General features: G+C 44.0%; 2 protein-coding genes across 2 annotated transcripts; both read left to right on the top strand.

The window, feature by feature from the left end:
- The first annotated feature begins 136 nt into the window (after positions 1–136).
- On the top strand, positions 137–9,009 carry LOC138613477 (adenylate cyclase type 3-like). The gene is made up of 20 exons (XM_069687165.1): positions 137–817; positions 1,181–1,330; positions 2,025–2,161; positions 2,252–2,363; positions 2,486–2,613; positions 2,914–3,072; positions 3,469–3,628; positions 3,716–3,823; positions 3,926–4,002; positions 4,115–4,276; positions 4,399–4,486; positions 4,723–4,839; positions 6,154–6,425; positions 6,520–6,601; positions 7,224–7,382; positions 7,712–7,858; positions 7,969–8,085; positions 8,216–8,342; positions 8,427–8,551; positions 8,638–9,009. The coding sequence occupies exons 1-20, from the start codon at positions 137–139 to the stop codon at positions 8,818–8,820; spliced, it is 3,291 nt and encodes a 1,096-aa protein (XP_069543266.1). The 3' UTR covers positions 8,821–9,009.
- Positions 9,010–10,452: 1,443 nt separating this feature from the next.
- Positions 10,453–23,026, top strand: LOC138584376 (WD repeat-containing protein 26). Its single transcript, XM_069656596.1, has 14 exons — positions 10,453–11,066; positions 12,987–13,086; positions 14,398–14,454; positions 15,316–15,452; positions 17,087–17,184; positions 17,290–17,446; positions 17,677–17,815; positions 18,481–18,621; positions 18,918–19,037; positions 19,455–19,600; positions 19,756–19,834; positions 19,937–20,066; positions 20,225–20,419; positions 20,745–23,026. Exons 1-14 carry the CDS (start codon positions 10,762–10,764, stop codon positions 20,768–20,770), a joined length of 1,830 nt encoding a protein of 609 aa, XP_069512697.1. The 5' UTR covers positions 10,453–10,761; the 3' UTR covers positions 20,771–23,026.
- The last annotated feature ends 53 nt before the right edge of the window (positions 23,027–23,079 follow it).

Genomic DNA, 23,079 nt, shown 5'->3' with positions numbered 1-23,079 from the left:
GGATGGATTTTTGCACAAAAAAGTCGCTTGAAAAAGTAGCACAAATATGGGACGCAACACAACTTTTCCATGGGTTCTTCTTCGCACTTTAGGAACAGCATTATTTCTTCAAGAGGACCCCGTTTACTAAACCAACATGGCTCTGAACCGGGTCCACACTACAGACACGGAGCAGTCTGCCGAGTACTCGGTGGAGTATTCGGTCCAGGTTCCCAGTGACTCCAGCCAGGCGGCGGGTCGTGCGCGCGAGGTGACCGTGCTCCAGCCGAGCTGCTGCAGTTGCCTGCCGCGAGCAGTTCGCCTCACTTTCACACCAGAGTCACTAGAGAGAATTTACCAAAACTACTTCCGCCGGCAGAGACAGGAGAACCTGCTCGTGCTGGTGATGTTTGCGGCTCTTTTTAACAGTTTTATCATAATAATGTGTGCTGTAGTTTACACTGAGGACAAATTGGCGATGGTGGTGGTCGCAGCGGTGGGTTTGGCAGCGGATGTAGTCCTCTACGTGCTTTGCTGGTTACAGAAACTCCCTGCGTCACCGGTGTGGCGCGGAGCAGTGCCGCACATACTGTGGCTGATGATAACCGTCCACGTTTTGTGTTACATGTGTCTGAATAATGAGCGTTTTACCCAAGCTAGCGACTCAGTTGGGTGGCAGGCCTTCTTCAGCTTCTCATGCTTCCTGACGCTCCCTCTGAACCTGGTGCCGCTGCTGTTGCTCACGGCGCTCTCCTGCGGGATACACACGCTGGTGCTGGGGGTCACTGTGGCTCAGGGGTTTAAGGACAACCTGCAGGGGCCCATGCTGGTGAGACAGGTAAATATGGCCCCTAAATGACTTAGCACCTGCGATTTAAAGGTTGAAATAGGACCTTTGTTTGCAAAAACAACATTCAGTGGGTTGATAATTTACTTTATATAATACACATTATAATACATTTGTACACCTTAAGTTTGTATATTAAATATTTATATTTCTTTATAACATTGGATTTACACCTGACATTTGACCTTTATGTTGAAAGCCTGTCAATCAGAGAAGGAAAACTTGCTTTCCTTAAAAAGTTGACCTAATCGGTTGCTTAAAATGTTGTTCAAGTCTATTCCTACTGTCTCCACCTGTTAGCTGGTCTTCAGCATGACCTGAGAATTACAGACGATATTTTAATAACCCCTTTAGCTCCTTGCCAACGTCATGCTGTACCTGTGCTCGGCCCTGGTGGGTGTGATGTCATACTACATGGCGGACAGGAAGTACAGGACGGCTTTTTTGGAGGCCCGTCAGTCACTGGAGGTCAAACTCACACTGGAGGAACAAGGCACCCAGCAGGTACGTGAGGCCTACACACGCACACACATACACCATCGCACATATACTAATGAGATAATACACTTCCTAATTTTGGGCAAACACACCTGTGAAATAGAACATCCTGTGCTTCCTCATTACAGCGTGTTTTCCACAGCTCAGGGCTAACAGGGTGATTAGAGCGACTCTTGTTTGCACCAGCAGAGACGCCATCAGGGACCTGATTCAGTACAGTCATTTAGCTCTGAAGCTTTCCAAATAAATGAGACAGGAAATGATGTAATATATTATTTAATTGTTCTTTTTTTTGTTCAATATAATTTGCCCCTTTTAATGCTTTTAGTTTTCTTTTATGTTACCCAGCTCTTCCTCCATATTGACCGATAAGTAGGCTATTGAATAAAAAGGAGAGAAGACCTGTTACAGTTGTTTAAAGAGGTGTTGAAATGATGGTGAATAATGGTGAGAAGTGGATGCAGGGGGAGGAACACAAACAGATAGAGGATATATACTGTAAATCCCAAAGTGCCCCCAGTTAAAACCAACCTGCCAGCCAGAACACCTCTGATCAGCTGACAGGGTCTCGAGGGGGCTGCAGGGATCTATTTTCTGTACACACACACACACACACACACGGATGGTTTATTATTTCTTTCATGCCTGTCATTACTTAAAATGATAAATCTGGCTCTTCTTTAACTGTTCCTCCGTGCAGGAGGACCTGTTACTGTCCATCCTGCCCAAACACATCGCCGACGAGATGCTGCAGGGGATGAAGAACCAGGCCGATCAGAACGGGGTGCAGCAGCAGCAGTTCAACACCATGTACATGTACCGCCACGAAAACGTCAGGTCGGTAGTTTTAAAAACCTCTAAATAGTTGTGATGATCATTGTCAAGTTTGTTTGATGTGACACTGCGCCCTCACCCCTTCTGTTGCAGTATCCTGTTTGCTGACATCGTGGGCTTCACCCAGCTGTCCTCCGCCTGCAGCGCTCAGGAGCTCGTCAAGCTGCTTAATGAACTGTTCGCCCGATTCGATAAACTGGCAGCAGTGAGTGTTTCCTCTGCAGTCTGTATACGTGCTTGTTTTTTTACTTTTTAACATTTTCCATTTCCTTTAAATTCATGATTTCTTCTTTTTACATCATGACATTGTTTCTCTTTGCTACACAGCAATATCACCAGCTGAGGATAAAGATCCTGGGTGACTGTTACTACTGCATCTGTGGCCTTCCTGACTTCAGAGAGGACCACGCTGTCTGCTCCATAATGATGGGTTTAGCCATGGTCGATGCCATCTCGTAAGTACGGAAGATTTCACTGTAACAACTGAAAGAATTCAGGAAACAAAAGTAATTTATACAACTAAGTGGAAATGATAGGGACAATGTAGAGCTGGTATCACAGATATAAGACAACAGGGAATCACAGTAAATAAAGAAATGTAAGTTTAGGATAGAAAAAGCAAATATAGAGGACAACTTTGGGCCAAATCCTGAAACAGGAAGTAAGTAGGAAGTAGTAAAAACCAACGAGACATGAGAGAATATTCAGTCGCACCAGTTACTGATTGGTCTTCGGCTTTTGTTGTCTTTCTTCAGCTATGTGCGCGAAAAGACGAAAACTGAAGTGGACATGCGCGTGGGCGTTCACACAGGCACCGTGCTGGGAGGCGTGCTCGGCCAGAAGAGGTGGCAGTTTGACGTCTGGTCCACAGATGTCACTGTCGCCAATAAGATGGAATCTGGAGGAATTCCCGGGTAGGAGAAAGACAGTACTTTATTTCATTATTATTGTGAGAAATCAACTTCTTTAAAGAGGGGGTATTATGCTGTTTCACATTTTGAGACATATATATAATGCTGCAATGTTGGATGTCCATACTAAACGTGAGTGGTTTCAAATATGTAGGTAAAAGTATGTTGGAGTAAGAAAGTGGGCTTGTAGGGGGCGGGGTTTCTTAAAGGGACAGAGCTGACTGAGTCGTTTCAGGCAGAGGCTGTATGAGGGCCTGCACAGAGCACTAGAGTGAGAAAACGTTTTTTAAACTGTAAATTATGTGAAGCTACTCCACAGAGTGAAATATGAAGCTTGAAATTAGCATAATACCCCCCTTTAATGTGTTTTAACGCATGTTTACATGTCCTCTTATCCAGGAGAGTGCATATATCCCAGACCACCAAGGACAGTCTGCGCGGAGAGTTTGATCTGGAGCCGGGGGAGGGAGGGGACCGGTGCGAGTACCTGCTGGAGAAAGGCATCGACACATATTTGGTTCTGGTGTCCAAGCAGATGGTAAACGGACTCAGTGGAAATGTGAGTGATTTATATGGCATTAAATAAAGAGCTGTTTTTTTATTCATATCACATCAACAGATGTTTTTCCTGCTTCTCCTCCCTCAGAAACCAGGCACATTGTCCAACAGAAATTCAAACCAGCTGATCAACACTACAGCAACAAATGGAAACTCAGCATCACCTCAATCCACACCTACTGAGTCAAAACAGGAGGTGAACTATTGTGTCTTTTCCTCAGTACCAGGAAATGCATGCTCTGAAAAATCTGATATCCTTATAATCATAGCGATTGGATTTTTATTGTCCCGCCCTCAGAGGAACAAGATGGTCGAGGAACAAGTGATCAACAGACGACTGCAGCAGGAGCTCCAAGAGAGAGAAACTCAGCAAATGTAAGGAAAAATGAAGGAAATTAAATATAAAGTTACACAAAAAACTGTGTATAAATGTCTTGTTTTTTCCCCCTCTTAAGTCCTTTAAGTCTTTTTCCTCTTGCTACGTCAGAATGAAGGATCATCAGATCAACAGTGTGTCGCTGCGTTTTTTGGACGGGAAGCTGGAGGAACATTACTCCTCCGAGAAGGAGAAGCGAAGCGGCGCGGCTTTCTGCTGCTGCATCATCGTGCTCTTCTTCATCACAGCAATGGAGGTGTTCATAGACCCAGTGTAAGTTCATCTATAGGACTTGGTCTCACACGTTGTATGAATTTGCTCTCTGCATGTATTTGATTTTTTTTACAGTAAAGTTGGACTAAGAAACTGACTTAAGATGTGTGTTTTGGTTGTAGGTTGGCTGTGAACTATGTGACCCTGGCGATAGGAGAGGTATTGTTGCTTATCCTCACAGTGTGCTCCCTCGCTGCTATCTTCCCCAGGGTGAGAAAACAAAATTAGCATCCGTGATTGTGGTGATGCCAAGCAGAGTTCATTCAACTATGACTTTGATCAATGCTTTCCAACCTTTTCGGTTCTTTTGGATCTTTAACAACCACATTTTTAACCACTTCGGATGCAGATTGATTTTGGTCTATTCAGCTGATATTGCTAATTTAAAAATTACATTAAATAATATGACATTTTGGGATACTGACATTTTTGTTTGTTTGTCACAGATGTTTTCAAAGAGGTTGGTGTCCTTCTCGGTGTGGATTGATCGCACACGGTGGGCCAGAAACACATGGGCCATGGCGGCCATATTTGTTCTCACCATGGCTGTGATCGCTGACATGGTACGACTGCAAAACACTTTGTTACAACTCTGATACATTGTGACACATGCATGTGTTAGAGGCATACACTGTATAAAAAGATGGACAACATTAGAGCTCCCTAAAAGTGAAGCCAAAACATTTGGGGCGCCCCCTGCTGACTGGCTGCAGTATAGGTCATAAAGCCCGCCTCCTCCATGTTAACAGATGGGACATGAGTCAAACTATAAAATCTAAATACAAGGCAAATACATTTTTCTCAAACATGGTTTCTGTCATTATAGTTAGTTGTTATCATGCTGACTTATGTCCAAGTGTTTATTTTTCTGACAAGTTTATTTTTAATTAGTTTTTTGATGCTATAAAAAGGATGATTGACAGCTCTGTGGACAAATACGGCTCCTGCAGCCGATCTGTTCCGGATTAGCAGAGTAGAGGAGGAATGACGAGAGGAGACGTAACTAAAACAATCACTACAGTCATTGAAGTTTACATATCTGTGAACGTCTGCTTCAGACCAACACAAAGAAGCTGTTCTGCTGTTAAACACGTCGGCGTGCGGGATCTTTGCAGTAAGTTAAGTGTGTGTTTTGGTTAGCGGAAGTGGCGATGGCGGCTCCACCAGCCAATATTTACTGTGCAGCTCTGGCTCCAAATAATGTCACCAGGTCAAGATGGCAGCGCCCGTCATGGGGGGTATTTTGGCTTCAATTTTGTACAATGAGAGCAGATGGAGTCCATCTTTATATGCAGCCATTGGTTAGGGGTGGTAGATATGGCTATAGTGTTCTCTCACAGCATGTTTAATTATATAACACAAACAAGCAAATTATACTGTGCTAAAGCAGCTCTACTGGAAATGAACGGCTATGTAGAAATGTACCTTAAAAATCAAGGTCCTTTACATGTTGCCATCACATCACCCAGCTCTCATGTGTCTGTGTTTCCACTTTGTCTTCATCAAACAATCACTGCCTTTCATGTGTCTGACTGCACAATCCCACTGGGGTCTATTAGTCGTCTGTCTCACTGCCTGCAGGCTCATTTGTCTCGGCCCCACAGGAGCGGCGCTGTTACACACACTGCCTTCATGTCTTGACAGGATCGCACACATGCTTAAGTGAACATTCATTTTTTCCTGTCATAGCTGTCGCGTGGAGGTGACGGTCACACTTGGACTAAAATGCTTGGAACATGTGTTATGCTATATTTGTTGTTGCTATTCCTTTATTTACAATGCGCCTCCAATATATAAAGTATACGTTTATTTTGTGCGTTTTATACCAGATTTTAAAACCCCAGCCCACACCACGCACTTTGTCTCTGATGTTACAGCTGAGCTGCATCCCTCCGTCTCTGCGAGTCTTCAACAGCACCTCAGGCCCCATGTTGGAGTCCCTCGGAGACCGAGGCTGTGCAGAGAACCCAAAACACTACAGCTTCATGGCTGTGATGTCACTCATCGCCACCGCCATGTTGGTTCAGGTCAGCCACCTCATTAAGCTGGGCCTCATGGTGCTGGTCGTCACTGCAACTGGAGCCGTTAACATCTACAGCTGGAGGGACATCTACGACCTGTATGACTACATACAGTTCGCCTCTTACAGGTGAGAATCTTTATCTTAACATGTCCTTATTGTTCAGTCCAGTTTACACTGTTTTTATGCATTATTTATTCTGCCTTTATCTTTGTGTTTCCAGAACATCCATAGTGCCGTCCAAGTACCTCATGACCATGATGATTATCGTCATGATGATTGGCTTCTACTTCTTTGCCCGCCATGTGAGTCACGTCATCACATTTTACCGACACCTTAGACTCTATGTTAGAAGTGGATGTAGCCTCTGATTTCAAGAGAAGCTGACCTACAGGTGCTTTAAAGCTGCATTCTTTCCAATGGCCAGCAGGGGGAGCAATAAGAGCTCTGATTGTATGAAGAGAGATTAGAAAATGAGCCTTTTCAGTGAATTTATTTTATTATCTCAGTTGATATTTTCAAGTCTTCTTTAATACTTTAATACAGCACGATGTTCATTTTGTAAACTATGGTACTTAATTTTCAGTATTTAGAGTAAAACATATGATAAAGCAGGGTATGATTCAGGGCGTGGCTACCTGTGATTGACAAGTCTCTACCACAGCGACCCATCAACCAGGATAGAATTGTAGGTTGCCTATCTAAGCTGTCATCCAAATATGGTCATATCTGGCTCTGGCTTTGACTCCACAAACCAATGTGTGACATCGCTGTTATGTCCACTTCAGTTATTAAAGTCAGCTCCTATGTAGGAAATCTTCCTGTCACAGGCCAGATTAATTATCAAACTTCAATAATGGTATGTTTTTGTCACACGCTTAATCTTATTATTATATGACTTTCCTTCCTTTTTTCACGTGTGTGTAGTTGGAGCGTCAGTCCAGGACGCTGTTCCTGTGGAAGATCGGTGTGCGCGACCAGAAGGAGAGGGTGTTCGAGATGAGACGCTGGAACGAAGCACTGGTCACCAACATGCTGCCGGAGCACGTGGCCAAACACTTCCTGGGATCTAAGAAGAGAGATGAGGTAAGTACATGTATGTGAGAGTGTGCCAAGTCGTAGTATATTTACATGTGAGGGTGCAGTGAGTGCAGAGGAAGACAAACTGTAAAACAGCATGATGCTCTTTAAATGCCAGGCATCAAACGCAACTAAACAGCAATTTACTTTTGTTAATTGCATCGTTAAAGTAATGACGGCCCCTGTGCCTCATCATAGTGCAATTCTTTGCTTTTCAGTGCCATCGTGTGGTGTGTTTCATAATTACATATAAGTGCTATAATGAGCTTTTTGTGAGGGGAAAAGCAGCAAAACAAACAAGTGCAAACTAACAGCATATCACATTTCAATTAAAGGAGCTGTACAGCCAGTCGTATGAAGAAATAGGAGTCATGTTTGCCTCCATACCCAACTTTTCTGATTTCTACACTGAGGAGAGCATCAACAACGGAGGCATCGAGTGTCTGAGGATCCTCAATGAGATCATCTCCGACTTCGACAGCGTGAGCCCCATCCGTTGTTGGTTGTGAATATTGAAAACCAGCTGTCATTAACCTGCAGAGGCTCCGTAACTCCACGCAGCTAAATGATCGTCCGTCTTTCTCTCTGCTAGTTACTAGACAGAGAGGAGTTCCGCTGCATCACCAAGATCAAGACGATAGGAAGCACCTACATGGCCGCCTCAGGACTCACTCCAGAGAGCAACACCAACGGATACTGCAACCGCAAGGTGTTACATTGTTATAATTTACAAATCTACCTTGGTACAAGTATAAAATCTATTATAACATTTAATCTAAACTGTTCCTGCTGCTCATGCTGATGATCGTAAGAGTAAAAGTTGTGTTGTTGTCGCACAGCCAGAGGAGCAGGCCCTGATAGAGCGCTGGCAGCACCTCGCAGACCTGGCAGACTTTGCCTTGGCTATGAAAGTCACCCTCAACAACCTCAACAAGCAGTCCTTCAACAACTTCATGCTCCGAATCGGTTAGTGGATGGAGTATGTGTGTGTGTGTGTTTAAGCCTTTTGCAAGCATGTTATGTTCATATTTCCACGTTTGAATCCCTCAGGTCTGAACAAAGGTGGAGTTCTGGCTGGAGTTATCGGAGCTCGTAAACCTCACTATGACATCTGGGGCAACACGGTGAATGTGGCGAGCAGAATGGAGTCCACAGGAGTGATGGGGAACATACAGGTAAAAGCAGACATACAGCACACTTGCACAGCTCCTGTTATTCCTTTTCTTTTGTCTTCAGTTGTTATGCTCTGGTCTGCCCTCAGGTGGTGGAGGACTGCTACGTCATCCTGAAGGACTATGGCTTCCGCTTTATCCGAAGAGGGCCCATATTTGTGAAAGGGAAAGGGGAGCTGCTAACTTTCTTCATGAAAGGAAAAGATAAACCCAGCAACAATGGCGATCCAGTAACAACTGCCCTTCCACACCAAGTTGGGGACCTTTCTTGACTCTGTGAAATTTCGTTAACACACAAATAAACCTGGGTAGGATGTGTATTCTGCTCAATTGCTCTGATATACACAGGTTATTTACCTAGATCTTTTTCATACGCTCTGTAGCAATGTGGAGGTAGATCAAAACGACAAAATAGTCCTATAAAGAGCATTACAACTGTAAAATACCATTCCGTTAACAAAGGAATTGAAGAACATAGTCTGTATAGTTGTACATAATGAACATGTGTCAGAGCTCCTGCATTTTGAAGGTTGTATCACTTTTACTTAATTCTTAAAGTGCTATGGAAATTTAAAGTTTGGAGCAGATATATAATTTACTTTCCTTTTGTTGTTTTGAGCTCAGGTTTTGTAAAATCATGTAATGTCATGTCATAATTGCACTGTATTTATATTTTGTTCATAAAATATGTTTGCACTAAATATTTTATCTATTTTTTTAGCCTTACAACATGCATCTCTAATGAGGATGTTTTTTGTGTTAAATAATGAATTATCAATGCAAAATGTTAGCATATTATTATGCTTTTGATATTATGTTATATCATTGCTAAAGGTATGAACAGTCACAAGATAAAGTTAGGTCAGTAGTGCATGATTCATTCATTTTGCATTCATTCATTTACTCCTGTCAGTATTTAATTTCAACTTATTAGTGATCTTTATTTTAAATACAATACTCATCATTTGTTTATCTATCCATTCATTGATTAGTTTGTTAATTTGCACATATAGTAGTGAGAACATCTTGATCAGCCTCTGTCAGATAGTTATAGTCAGATGGTCCGTGAACTGAATATCTAAAAGAACATGGCCACCTTAAAATAAAAACAGTTGAAACCTGACTTATACTGTGTTGTGCAGGCTTGATCACTACGGCTTTCTGGGAAACCTTATAGCAGTCAAATGGAAATGATCTGTTACACTCATGCTTTTCCTGCTAAGTCCAAAAAAACATATCCTGTAAAAATATATTATTTATATTAAGAACCATAACCAACCTATAACATAACTGAAACTAACTGAATATTCATAATGTTGTTAATTATGATGATATCAACTTTGATGTTGATTTGTCAAGATATTAAAAAGTAACTGTAAATTTTATACAATAAATTATTGTTATCACAATTTTACTTTACACAACACCCAGAGATTAGAACTAGGTATTGCAAATTTAATTAATCTTTTTGTTTATATTCATATTCATAATGATGAGTCTTTTTTCAACTTAGGCCAACGTTGAGATAATTAATTTTGGGCTACTTGATTTTTTCCCCGTGAATGGTCTAGTAACAAATGTAAAAGCTGGCCACCTGTGGAAAGTCAGTGTGAGCTACACCCATTATGCTAATATGAAATTCCACATATATTAAAGCTAAGACTCTGGGGACATTCAAATGAATTTTAATGTGATGTGTTATTGTTGTCAGATAATTATTATGCTAACTAGGTTCTCATGCGCCACCCACGGATTATAATTCTACCCGGAAGCTTGGTAGTGTAGGAATTTCCGGTGACGTCAGGGCGTCAGGACTCCATTAGAGCTGCAGCTGTTTTGAGAGAAACAACAACAAAAACGGGCTAACTGACAGCGTTCACAGTGACAGTCCGCTCTGAGCCCGACGACGAGGCCTCAATCCTGGAAGCTTCACCTTTATTTCCCACCCGGAGCTCCGCCGGCTTCTAACCACGGCCGCTCTCGGTGAGGAAACTCTGGCCTCCGCTTCCTCCTCCTCCGACTCGGACACCGGCGGAGCGTCGCCGCCCCCGCGGAAGAAGCACCGAGCCTCGGCGGCGGAGGGAGCAGGAGAGCCCGGGGCTTCAGCAGTTGTAACAGGCCTTTCTGGAGTTGTCCTCGGACTTGCAACACACTCTCAAGCCACCTCAGCCATCCACTTTAACCGAAGTGTAGTCAACAACCTCAGCAGCAGCATGCAGGCAAACGGGGCAGGACAGGGACAAGAGTCTTCGGAGCTCTCCTGCCTGAACAACGCACAAAACGGGGAGTCATCCTCGGCCGGCGGAACTCACTCCAACGGGCTTCTCTCCAGCACAGACAACGGAAATAGTGTCGGTACCAGTAACGGGTCTGCTACAGGGCCCGGCTCGGGGACTTCGGCTGCCTCCACAGCCTCGAGCTCGGAGGTCGGCTCGTTGAAGAAGAAAAAACGACTCTCGCAGGCGGAGGAAGATGTCATACGATTAATAGGGCAACATCTCCACGGACTAGGGCTAAAGTAAGTTAATGAAAGTCGAGTAAAAACAACAAATGAATTTAACGTTGGCCTTTAGTACATGAAGTGTGAACTATATTACTGGTGATTGGAGGTGAACAGCTCAGCAGCAGCTGGTTAAAGCGCTGTTAGTGCCTGACAGACACAAACATGGGGGGATGGGGTGGTTAGCCTCTGAGCTCGCGCTGGGAGAAGAAGGGGTCCATCTTGCACAATAACAGTTAGCTCGAGAGCTAGCAGCGCGAGCCTGCGCCGAGGAGCTCTGACATTAGAAAAAAAACAAAAAATAACAGTCTAACAGTTTGTCAGTCTAACATTGTCAGTTTAAGTGTGTTTTTATTTGCCTGCAGCGCAATGATCTGTTAATACACGTTATATAGTTCGTTCTGAATCAAAGGCATTACATCATCAACATTAGTTTATTCAGAGAAGACAAGATGACTTGTTATGGTTTGCAAAATCAATGTCACGGGATTTTGAGACTTAATTTAAGATCTTAATTAAGTGCATAAGCAGGATGACCGACTTTGCAGTGTGCATATTTTTCGGAGGAAATGTTAATGTGCGGTTTGTCAATGCCTGGATGGTTTTTGTGGTTTTCTTCATTTTCCAGCTTGGCTGCCTCGGGAAAAATAATGTTTTTTTTATTTTTGCAAAACCATTTATAGATCGGCCCGACTGTAACAACTAGCATGGTTACGAAAACTGTCCTGGTTATTTTAGTATTCACAGTGCACCCTTTGAACTGTCTTTTCAAGCAAATCTTTCATTTGTCACCACAGCTGTCTCAAAAACATGGCAACTCTCATTAGATTTCTGTCTTTATTTTTCTGCCATTGTCACCGTGTCAGAGCAATGTGTCAACAGTCAACAGTCACAAACACTGACGTGCATGTGTTGGGCCATATATTTATTTAAAGACAGCAGTCAATACCGTGGGCGACAGTTGGTCGTGAATTGAGCAGAATCGGTGGGTTTCATGGCGGCTGCAGCCTGCTCTCTCTACCAGCTGTTTTAGAAGGAAGCACCGTGTTTGAATCTAATTATAGCACAGTTGGGTTTTCAAGAAATGTATGTCTAGCCCTCCTGTTCAGAGTAGCTGCGGTGGTAGCCACTGTTGGCTAGCTAGACATTCGCACATCTCTGGTATCCAGCTGAGAGAGTGTAGCTGCCATTACAAGGCTTTATAAAAGACATCGTTATGTTTACAGAGAGGGTGGGTCAGGGGAATTCATGGCATTGGCTGGTATGAAACAGAGCCCCTATACCTCAGCTGGGGAAATGCAAGAGGAATCAGTGTAGCAGTATGAGATGCTCAACACAGAGCTGCTGCGCCACTCCATTGATACCTGAGAATGATGTCATCATGCTGAAGGTGTCAGCCGCCCCCATCCCCTGCCCACTTTCATTATCACACACGCATCTCAGCAGACCTGCCTGTGGTGGTGGAGAGTGTTTAGCATAGAGATACTTGGTGATTGGACAGATGGTCATGGCTGACAGGCTGACATGATGGAAGCATGGTTCATGTGTGAGAACCTCCTACGGTCCAGTAATAATACTCTGCTGACACAGATGCTGCTCCGGGATGGCTCCCTTCTCGACGCTGTTGGCAAGAAATTGCCTTCAACCTTTTGTCAGTTAATGATGTTAATATCGCCCAGTGCTAAATTTATTGGAACAGTTCACCCACTCACCTGTTTGCTGTCCTTGTAAACACAACAATATCACAGTGGTGAAATGGCATCCTCATATCACCCACAGGTGATCATCTGCTAACTTCTAAAATCCTACAGATGGGGTTACACCAAATTTTAAAAACATTTTCGAGGTGTCCTCTCCTTTTCTGTTCTCCATCTGTCTCCTCTTGTATATGTTCTGTATGTCAGCCTAACTTTGTCTCCTCTCTCTCTCTCTCTGTAGTCAGACAGTGGACCTGCTGATGCAGGAATCAGGCTGCAGACTGGAACACTCCTCGGCTACCAAGTTCCGCAACCACGTCATGGAGGGCGATTGGGACAAGGTAGGTCCTGTGTTAATATGTAGCAATAGCAATATATAGCTTATAACAGCAAGCACTTTGATAGACAGGGAATTTGCGACCCCTTTCGTAATCTGTGGTCAGTAGTTTGTTACGTGGTCATGAAACCAGCAGAAGCATAACTTTGCAGATCCTCTCATAATCAAATATGATTCCTGTCAGGAGTTTGTGAAGTCCAGCAGCCCATTTACTGCAGCAAAAAGAAAAGAGAATAATAAAACAGCGCAGAAACAGCAAGAGAGGCTAAAAGACATGAAGAGCTGCACTACAGAGAAATGACAAAACCAAAGAAACATGAATGTAACACAGCATGGGCTGTGGCTGAGTTTTAAGACTTGTTAATCAAAGAGAAGTTTCGCAGTTACAGGGCACAAAAACCTTAAACAGGCGCAGCAGTCCTGTTCATTACAAACATTCAGTTTAATGTAAATAATAACAGCTCAGTAGGCTTATTTTAAGAAGGCTAAAGAGTTTACTATTGCTATTGATGCAGCTCCAACTGTAATATCTAACAAACTATTTTCAGCGGAAGAAATAAAAACCTTTTTAAATAATATCAAATTATTTCCAAGTCAGTTTATTGTTTTCTTAGTAAGTATCTGTGTAATAAACGGGAAATTCTACAGCAACATTTGCATCAGGCTGACAGTTAGTTTCCCCTATAGACCTGCATGTTGCGCACTCTCTTACAGCTCAGGGAAAATTATTATTAAATTAAAAGATAAAAACTAAGGCTTATCAGAACTCCAACAACACAGCAGAGCATTATGCAGAATGCTGTAAAGGCCATTTGGCCTGATAATGTGGAATTATAGATTTATTAAGTCTATATTGGAACATTTTTATATAACTGGCGATTAAATCAACACTCTCAGCTGTATTACCGCTTAACGCTTGTTCCAACATTTTACACCCATGGCTAATAAAGGCACACTTCGTGTTAATAATGGCCTTGTGATTCTTCTGGAATAATGAGCCTTGGTCATAACAGCAGGATGGAAAAGTAACACCAGCCTGCAGCCAAATGGTTGTAAATGATTGGACGTGGCCAGTAGGTTTAACACTCTAAACCCGAACGTAGGTTGGTGAAGAAAATGATGACAAAACATGAGTTTAAGCTTCATAGTTAAAGCATCAGTGACGTCATCCTGACAAGAAAGTGTAAGATTTGTTTTACTGCTCATGTGATTTAGTTTTTCTTTTCTCCTGTGCATGCTTGGAAACTGCTGAGCTAACCATTTCTCCCTCTCTGTGTCTCTCCCCTCCATCACCCTCTCTTTTGTTTCTGTCCAGGCTGAGAATGATCTCAATGAGCTGAGAGCACTGATGCATTCTCCCAATGCCATTGTGGTAAGCTCCCCTTGCCCGGTCTAACAGTATGAGGTTCTAGAACGGTACCGCGTAAATGCCGGTTCTGCAGGTTCTTGTTGTTTAACGCTGACGGCTAACATGTTCTGGATGTGCAGCAGGAATGTAAACCACATTAGATTGTGGGTGTTAAATGTGTTGAATACTTGCTTCCAAAATTCTATGGAGTGATGATTTGTATGATAGAACAGGCTTCACAGTTTTAGCCTGGAAATGGCTGTTAGCTCCAGCCAATTAGCCCCAGCCGGCATGCTAATTAGCCGAGAAGATGGGCTTCAAAAAATGGCCCCTGTGCGTCTCGCTCTGCTGCCTGCTGCTCCGTGTCAGAAGTCCGTCTAACTGCCGTTACCAGTTGCTTTATCGAGATAATGGCTGGTAGCTGTTGATTGTACGAGTGCGTACAGCCATTTTAGGTGTCGAGTCGTAGCAGGTTAGTGTTGTCATTGTCAACATGACTTTCACTGCAGCTCTGGTAGGCAGTTTGCTTATGTTACAGGGCCTGGTTGGAGAGTCAAGAGCTGTCTGTGTGTGTGTTCTTGCACTATTTATATGTAGACTCTTGTGGGTGGATGTTTTATTGAATTTATGTGAAGAAGGTATAACTGTGCTGGCATCGGTTATCAAGGCTTTGGCTCATACTATATACTTGAGATAAGACAGAGAGTCTTAATATGACAGATGTAACAGTGGTGACTGATAATCAGTGGTGCTAACATGCTATTAATGTTGACATTGCCATATATCTTGGGCATATCTATAAATATGCTATATCAATAGATTAAACTCTTATTTACTTCTTCCAGTTTTTTAAAAGTCTCTTGTCTCTCGTTTTCTTCTCCTCAGCGTATGAAGTTCCTGCTGCTGCAGCAGAAATACCTGGAGTACCTGGAGGACGGAAAAGTCCTGGAGGCTCTGCAGGTGCTCCGGGGAGAGCTGACGCCACTCAAGTACAACACGGATCGAATCCACGTACTTAGCGGGTATGGTTACAAGTTTAATATTGCATCCATCTCACAGCAGGCATTAGACAGTCCACACAACAAACAGCTTCACATACACATGTAGCTCTTAGATAACTGTAATCATTGATGATGCAGCTCCAAGCACCGGTGCTTTGCCAACTGCAGAGCCAGACTTTAATGGTTGATTAGTTATTGGGAACAAAAACCTGGCAGTCGAATCCCTTATGAACATGATCTGGTAGAATATTTAAGGGGGAGGGGGGTATTATGCTGTTTTACATTTTAAGACATATATATATCGTGTTACAGTGTTGGCTGTCCAGACTAAACGTGGGTGAAGTTTCAGATCTGTAGGTAAAAGTATGTTGGAGTAATCCCCAGGCTTCTCAGCTCAGTCTACAGGCTGCTGTGAACGCCAGGTTTCACAGTTTTTTTCTACTTTGTGACGTCACAAAGTGCAGCCTCAACAGGCTTCGGAGAGCTGGCCAATCAGAAGAAAGCGGGCTTGTAGGGGCGGGGTTTCTTAAAGGGACACAGTTGACTGAGTCGTGCCAGGCAGAGGCTGTATGAGGGCCTGCACAGAGCACCAGTGTGAGAAAAATGATGAGTTTTTAAACTCTAAGCTACTCCACAGGTATCACAGAGTGAAATATGAAGCTTGAAATGAGCATAATACCCCCCTTTAAGTATTTTCAATGTTCAATGTTATTACACAGCTACATGTTTTGGCTGTCCGCCGAGGTCAGCCCTACACATGGGTCTCTATGTGACTGACCGAATGAGTGAGTGAAGGTACTTTCACATCCGTAGAAAGAGAGAGGGAGTTGCGACATTGCGATGGTGTATCATGGAGCATATTGGACCTCCTCACTGATGCGACTCTCTGTCTATACGGCTCTGGATACTTTGTTTGGGGAGTAGGCGGGACTGCTCCTCCGCTGCCCTCACTTACGTCCGCAACACGCACCTTCTTTCAAACACGTTGTCATCCGCCTCATAAGGACAGTCCTTGTAACACCTAGTGACCTAGTCTTGTTAGTAGATATGTTCGTTTACCTGGAGTAGTCAGGGTATAGGTGACAGTAATAACGATTCCTTTAAAAACAAGCTGCAGTTTTTAGCCCTGAATTAGTTTTGGTGTCCATGTAGTCTAAGAAAAAACAATTACCCGGATCAATACCCTCAAAGATCCTTGCATTGTTTTGTTTGCTATACATTTTGTTCTTAAATATACATATAAAGCCACATTTGTTCCTCTGACATACTTTCAAAGGATGTCAGCTGCTCTGGGATTGTTGAGTCCGCGGCCTGATCAATGCAAAGTGCCTATGCTCTCAGCAAACACATTCCTCTGATCCATTATTTAATCAATTACCGTGCATTGATCACTCCACACTGCCAACAAGCCTGTTTGTCTTACCAGTCTGTCACTGCATTGACAGGATAATTTATTGATCTGACACGTCTCGTCTTTGGTCAGTCAGTCGACTCTATCCAAACGTGTCCTTGACTCTGTCATCGCATCTGTCAGCTCGGTCCTCAAACAATGCCTGCATTCAAAGCCCTGCTTCCTCTTTTTTTTACGCACATCTTAAGTTTCTTTTGTCTTGTATATTTATTGTGACATCCTTACCGTTCGTGTCTCCCTGCAGGTACTTAATGTGCAGCCACGCCGAGGACCTGAGGGCGAAGGCAGAGTGGGAGGGCAAGGGCACTGCCTCCCGCTGCAGACTGCTCGACAAATTACAGAGTGAGCAAACAACTCTGCACGCTGTCACTTTAGAGCTAACGCACACAAAAGGTGGCTGACCTGATTGCGGGGTTAATTTGTTGTGCGTGCGTCTCCCCTTTGCAGCGTACCTGCCGCCTTCTGTGATGCTGCCCCCTCGGCGGCTGCAGACGCTGCTTCGGCAAGCGGTGGAGCTGCAGAGGGACCGCTGCCTCTATCACAACACCAAGCTGGACAGTAATCTGGACTCGGTGTCTCTCCTGCTCGATCACGTCTGCAGCAGGTTGGTGCTGCACAGCTCCGGCCCTTTTAGACCTCAGTGTTAAATATTCATACTGCAGTATCTGATATTTATGTACCAGTTGACCTACAGGAAAATAATAATCATCTTTTACGGCTCCACTTGTCTTGTTTTTACCTCTATTATGTGACTATTATGACTTGTTTTGATTCAATATTGACAAAATATTTTCCACATTAAAGTCTAACCTTTGGTCTTTCTCCATGCCACAGGAAACAGTTCCCCTGTTACACCCAACAGATTCTGACAGAGCACTGTAACGAGGTGTGGTTCTGCAAATTCTCAAATGACGGCACCAAACTAGCCACCGGCTCCAAAGACACTACTGTCATAATCTGGCAAGTGGACCCGGTGAGTGTGGAAGGCGCCTAAACAAGCACACGCTAACTCTTATGATTTTATTCAGCAGCTAAAATTACCCCTCAGGAATGCTGTGGTCAGTTGGGGGGGGGTTACATTCGCAGGCACTTTAATATGAAGCTGACAGGAATATAGTGAAGGGATTCAGCACTGTTTATGCACATGTAGCTCTTTGATGGGCTGTTGTTGTCTGCCTTAGATAATGACATTATCAAAAGAAATACCACTACTACTCCTTAGCTTTAGTTAGAGGTCTGCTGTTTTTATTACAGAGAATAAATGAGGTGTTCTCCGTTGCATCCTTTACATTTAAATGTCCTGTCCTTCTGAGAGGGGAATCATCTCTTGTTTAATTCATGTCTGCAAAATAGAACCCTGGGGTAGCATGCGTTCACAGAAGTGGCTTCTCCTACAGGTTCTTTTTTGTCGTCTCAGACTTTTCAGACTTGTTCGAATGTAGTGCCCCTTAGACACTGAGTGAGAGAAATCCATTAGTCACACAGGCTGGACTCTTTTTGAATCCTCCGCTTAGTGTCATGTAGCTTGCACTTCCATTTGAAGGCTTATAATCCTAGTGTCATTGCAATCGAGGATGCAATCCTCCGTGTATTGCAATTAATTTCATCATCATCACCTTCGTCCTTATCTTTGTGTAGGAGAGCCACCAGTTAAAGCTGCTGCGGACCCTGGAGGGTCACGCGTACGGCGTCTCTTACTTAGCCTGGAGTCCCGATGACACCTACCTGATCGCCTGTGGACCTGACGACTGCTCTGAGCTGTGGCTCTGGAATGTTCAGGTGACATTTATACTCTTATTCTGGCTGCAGTGTGAGATCCGTTACGTAGAACAATTGAGAGTCTCATTCAAATTCAGCATGTGAGAGAAGAAGAAAAACATCCTTACAGGCTCCCATAGATACTCTGTAGGCTGAATGTACTCAATGACCTCTCCATCCCCTCCCCTCCCTCCTCCTTTCATCCACCCCTCCCCCACTCTTACTTAATGTGTCTTCCTTGCTGTCTCCCTTCCCCCCCATTTTTTCCTCTCCTCTTCTGTTTTTCTAACATCTCCACCAATCCCCTCTGCGACCAGACGGGGGAGCTGCGGACCAAAATGTCCCAGTCCCATGAAGACAGTCTGACCAGTGTGGCCTGGAACCCCGACGGCAAACGCTTCGTCACCGGAGGGCAGAGAGGACAGTTTTATCAATGTGTGAGTGGATGGAAGGTTTTTATTTTCCATTGTTCTGATTGAATCTGTGCAATGAGTAAACGCCTCCTATAAGTGCTGTACATTCTCTTATCTTCATCATTGCATCAATGCCTGGTTTGTTTTGAAGGTGCAGGAGGCTTGCAGGGAGGGAGTCATAATATAAGTATAGCCAATGTTAAGTGTTGCGCTGACCTTTAAGAGGCAGCTTCAAGATAATTGGATACATCCGTGTATTGATTTTTAAACCTTGAACCCCATGAACCCAGAAGCATGCGCCTGTCCAACAATCTGTTTGTTGCACAATGAGCAGCCTGAGCAGAGCAACATCCAATAGGTCCTCTTGTTAAATAAGGCCGCCACACTATACGTGTTGCATGTGTTCATGAGAGATAAGGCGCCTGCTGTCTGTGTTTTCAGGACCTGGACGGTAACTTGTTGGACTCCTGGGAGGGTGTGAGAGTTCAGTGCCTGTGGTGCCTGAGTGACGGCAGAGCGGTGCTGGCCTCGGATACGCACCAACGTATACGGGGGTATAACTTCGAGGACCTTACGGACAGAAACATGTACGTGCCACCCCTAATACTAAACATTAGTATTATTATATCGTTATCATGTCCTCCAGATAGCAGGATTTCCTTGTCTGTAACTTTATCTTTGTATATCAGCTTTATTCAACACCATGCCTGACTGCCTGTGTCCTGTTTACCTCCCTTTACAGAGTTCAGGAGGATCACCCTATCATGTCTTTTACTGTTTCAAAGAACGGAAGATTAGCTTTGTTAAATGTAGCAACTCAGGTAAGCTTTCTGATCGACTGATCATTGTCAGTGTTTGTAAAGCACATTGATCCTTTAAGTTGAAAAACTCACGGCTGTCTGTTCTTCTACACCCTGTTGTAGGGAGTGCACCTGTGGGACCTTCAGGACCGGGTGCTGGTAAGGAAGTACCAAGGTGTGACCCAAGGCTTCTACACCATCCACTCCTGCTTTGGAGGACACAACGAAGACTTCATTGCCAGCGGCAGCGAAGGTACAACCACAGAGCACCAAAGAGCATTTTTATCTCATTCTATAAAGAGATTTATTTACCCCCAGTGATCTCACTTTATCAATCATCAGTGTATCTTATATTTAGCCAGGTGAACGTAATGCCTGTGATTTGTTCCCATTGTCATCTCTTCCCCGCAGACCACAAAGTGTACATCTGGCACCGGCGTGGTGAGCTACCCATTGCTGAGCTAACGGGCCACACGCGCACCGTTAACTGCGTGAGCTGGAACCCGACCATCCCAGGACTCATGGCTTCCGCCTCAGATGACGGCACAGTGCGTGTCTGGGGTCCCGCACCCTTCCTCGAGTCACAAGAGGCGGACGGACTCAACGGTAAAAGCAGGATCTGTTTTTAAGAAGCATTGTTTGAAAATGATCTTCCTTGTACTCAGGGGGGAATTCACTAAGAATGAATTGTGGCTGCTGATAGCTCCATAAATTGCGCATCATTTGCTCCCACTATCTGCTCTATCTCAGGGTCCAATTCCCGAAGCAAATTGCACAGATGATATTCAAGCACAAACACGCCCATAAAGTGCAAAACCTGCGCAATCCTTCTGTGAATTCCCCCCTAAGTTCTTTAGCTGTTAAAGCTAATGTCAATGTTCTTTTAGAAGGTGTTGTGTCTTCATATTAATGGATGTCTTTCCCCCTCCAGAGAACTGCAGTAACATGGACAGTTGATGGTCGTTTACAGGCCGGATGACATCTCTCTTTAACAACAATCCAAGAATCCCACAATAAAACAAAACCTACACGGGCGATTAAAATCCTACACCGACCTAAAGCAAGTGAAGAAAAACAAACAAGCCACCAAGACATCAGAGAAAACCAAGTGAGAAAAATCTGTCTCCCGACTGGCCAAGACAAAAAACGGTGGAGTTGAAGGGGGACAAAATTCAGGTCCTCGTCGAAACAACCTGATACTAATCCAGAGGAAAACCAGTCAACGCCCAGCGGGATACGAGCGCCATCAGATGGTGAGCTGCAAACGGCTGATCTCCTCCTCCATCTGACCCAGGAAAACCCACCACCTTGAGCTTGGAGCGTCTCCGTGACGCCTCCGAGACAGATGCGGCAGAGCAGCCGTCTCCTCATTGGACTACATCTGTCTGCCTGTTTGTCTCTCACATTACTTGTACAATGTCTCCATGGACACGGGTGGGGTGTTCTTTTTGGGGGGAGGATGGTGCACGGGGGGGGGGGGGAATATAGCAACTCTTCTGTATGTATGTTTTCCCCTCTTCCCCACTATTTTGCTATATTCTTCGCGTTCGATCTGTTGGACAAAGGCCGAAAAAAAACCCCACCGTGAAAACACTGACCGACCAGCTGACAAAGAACACACACAAAAAAAAGATGCTATGCTAAATGTTGGAGTTTTTTTATATTAGTCATAGCGTAATTCTCATTTAAGAGGTGAATCTTAGCTCGAGTAGTGCCCGTGGAGAGCTTTAGCGTGAAGATTCCACTTTCTGTTTCTCGACATTAGGACCTTTTTTATTCCTTAATTTAACTTCTAACAAGGACAGTCGCTGTAACGTTTCCAACTGACAGCCCCCTCCTCCCCAATCCCCCCTTCCCCTCTCCTCTGTCGAGCTAGCTAGTGCACAACTCCATTACATCTGCCTAAAGAGGAGAAGGACAGAGGGACTCGCGGGTCGCATATCAACGGTGAGGGGGGGTCACACGTTGGTTGGTGAGGTCAGGACACATTCGATGATCCCCCCTCGGAAAGACGAAGTGCAACTTGGACTGCACACCGGTGACTGCTGTCCCTCCTCTGTGTGTGTGTGTGCGTGTGTGTGTGTGAGAGTGAGTGAGAGCGATTATGCATGCACACATTAGCGTGAGAGTTTATGGGTGCAGGTTTAATTGCGGCGTGTTTTTTTGTATGTGTGCTCTATTCACACCAGCAGACGATCCTCCTCCTCCCCCCACCTCCTCCTCTAGGCTCCTTTATCCCATAGAAAAAAATTGTAAAGAGGATTTTAAACCAATTCTAAGTTATCCAAAGCCCCATAGGGACCTCTATCTGTGGAACAAAGAATACTTGAGAGCCATTTTGTAAAAGAAAAAAACACTTTTCTTTAATCCGGGGCTTTAATTTTTACATTAGGATTTCTTTCTCCTTTACCACGTGGCATTTAAACGACACTGAGTTATTGGCGACGATGCGGGGGAAAAGTAAAGGAAGTTAATAAAGAGCGATTTGAATGAGGGATGTTTCAAAAAGCTGTTTGTGTTATTAGGAAAGGGTCATATGAAGAGTTAATGATTGTAAATTATAGGACGAGTAGTTAGGGAGAAGAGGCACCGATAACCAGAGACACTCAGCGTTTGAGGAGTGTCGCAGTCTAAAAACACACACACACAAACTGCCTTCCTGTTCATACAGTTGCACACAGACTTTCAGTATGTATGACACCCTTCCCCCTCCCCTCCCCTCCCACCGCACTTTGAGTGGTCTCTCTGCTCTTTTGCACCAACCGCAATCACACGAATCAATAAGGTAAACCCGCAGATTGCTAAAGGAATTGAGCCCTCACTTTGCCTCTATGCACCCAAAAGCAGTGACTGATCATCCTGTCGACATGATAAACCCTGAACCTCGCAGCACACAAGGCAAAGCAGCCTCATATCTCTTAAAGAGAATTCAGCATTAACACCCCCCCCCCCCCCGTCCCTCCCCACCCCTCTTCGCTCTCCAGCCAAGTTACCCAGTGGTCAGTGCGCCATTCAAAGCTTTCTTCCTCCCTCTTTTCAGGGTATGTAATGACTATTTGCTACAGACTGATATACAGTAAAAACATGTTTAAAATCAGTGCTTTTCTGCCTGTTTTTATTGAACTTTTTTTGTTACTTAAATTTTTTGTTCACATTATATCATTTTTGGTTGACCTCTATCCCTGTATGATCATATTAAAATATAACCAGACATATTGAGTCCTCATTTTATTTTTAGTAATCCTTATAACCCCTTTTATCTTTCT

Source organism: Semicossyphus pulcher, unplaced genomic scaffold (genome assembly GCF_022749685.1).
Source record: "Semicossyphus pulcher isolate SPU_LCO1_2020_fin unplaced genomic scaffold, fSemPul1.0.p SCAF_11, whole genome shotgun sequence".
Classification (NCBI taxonomy): domain Eukaryota; kingdom Metazoa; phylum Chordata; class Actinopteri; order Labriformes; family Labridae; genus Semicossyphus; species Semicossyphus pulcher.
The sequence above is the reverse complement of the archived record's forward strand: the minus strand, read 5'-3'. Positions and strand labels throughout refer to the sequence as shown.

Excerpts from the sequence above, each read along its gene's own strand:
- LOC138613477 (XM_069687165.1), top strand. The coding sequence starts at position 137 with ATGGCTCTGAACCGGGTCCACACTACAGACACGGAGCAGTCTGCCGAG. Across the intron at positions 1,331-2,024 it reads AGGAACAAGGCACCCAGCAG|GAGGACCTGTTACTGTCCAT; the intron begins GTACGTGAGGCC and ends TCCTCCGTGCAG. Across the intron at positions 4,840-6,153 it reads TGGCTGTGATCGCTGACATG|CTGAGCTGCATCCCTCCGTC; the intron begins GTACGACTGCAA and ends CTGATGTTACAG.
- LOC138584376 (XM_069656596.1), top strand. The coding sequence starts at position 10,762 with ATGCAGGCAAACGGGGCAGGACAGGGACAAGAGTCTTCGGAGCTCTCC. Across the intron at positions 17,447-17,676 it reads CTCGATCACGTCTGCAGCAG|GAAACAGTTCCCCTGTTACA; the intron begins GTTGGTGCTGCA and ends TCCATGCCACAG. Across the intron at positions 18,622-18,917 it reads TGTGGCTCTGGAATGTTCAG|ACGGGGGAGCTGCGGACCAA; the intron begins GTGACATTTATA and ends CTCTGCGACCAG.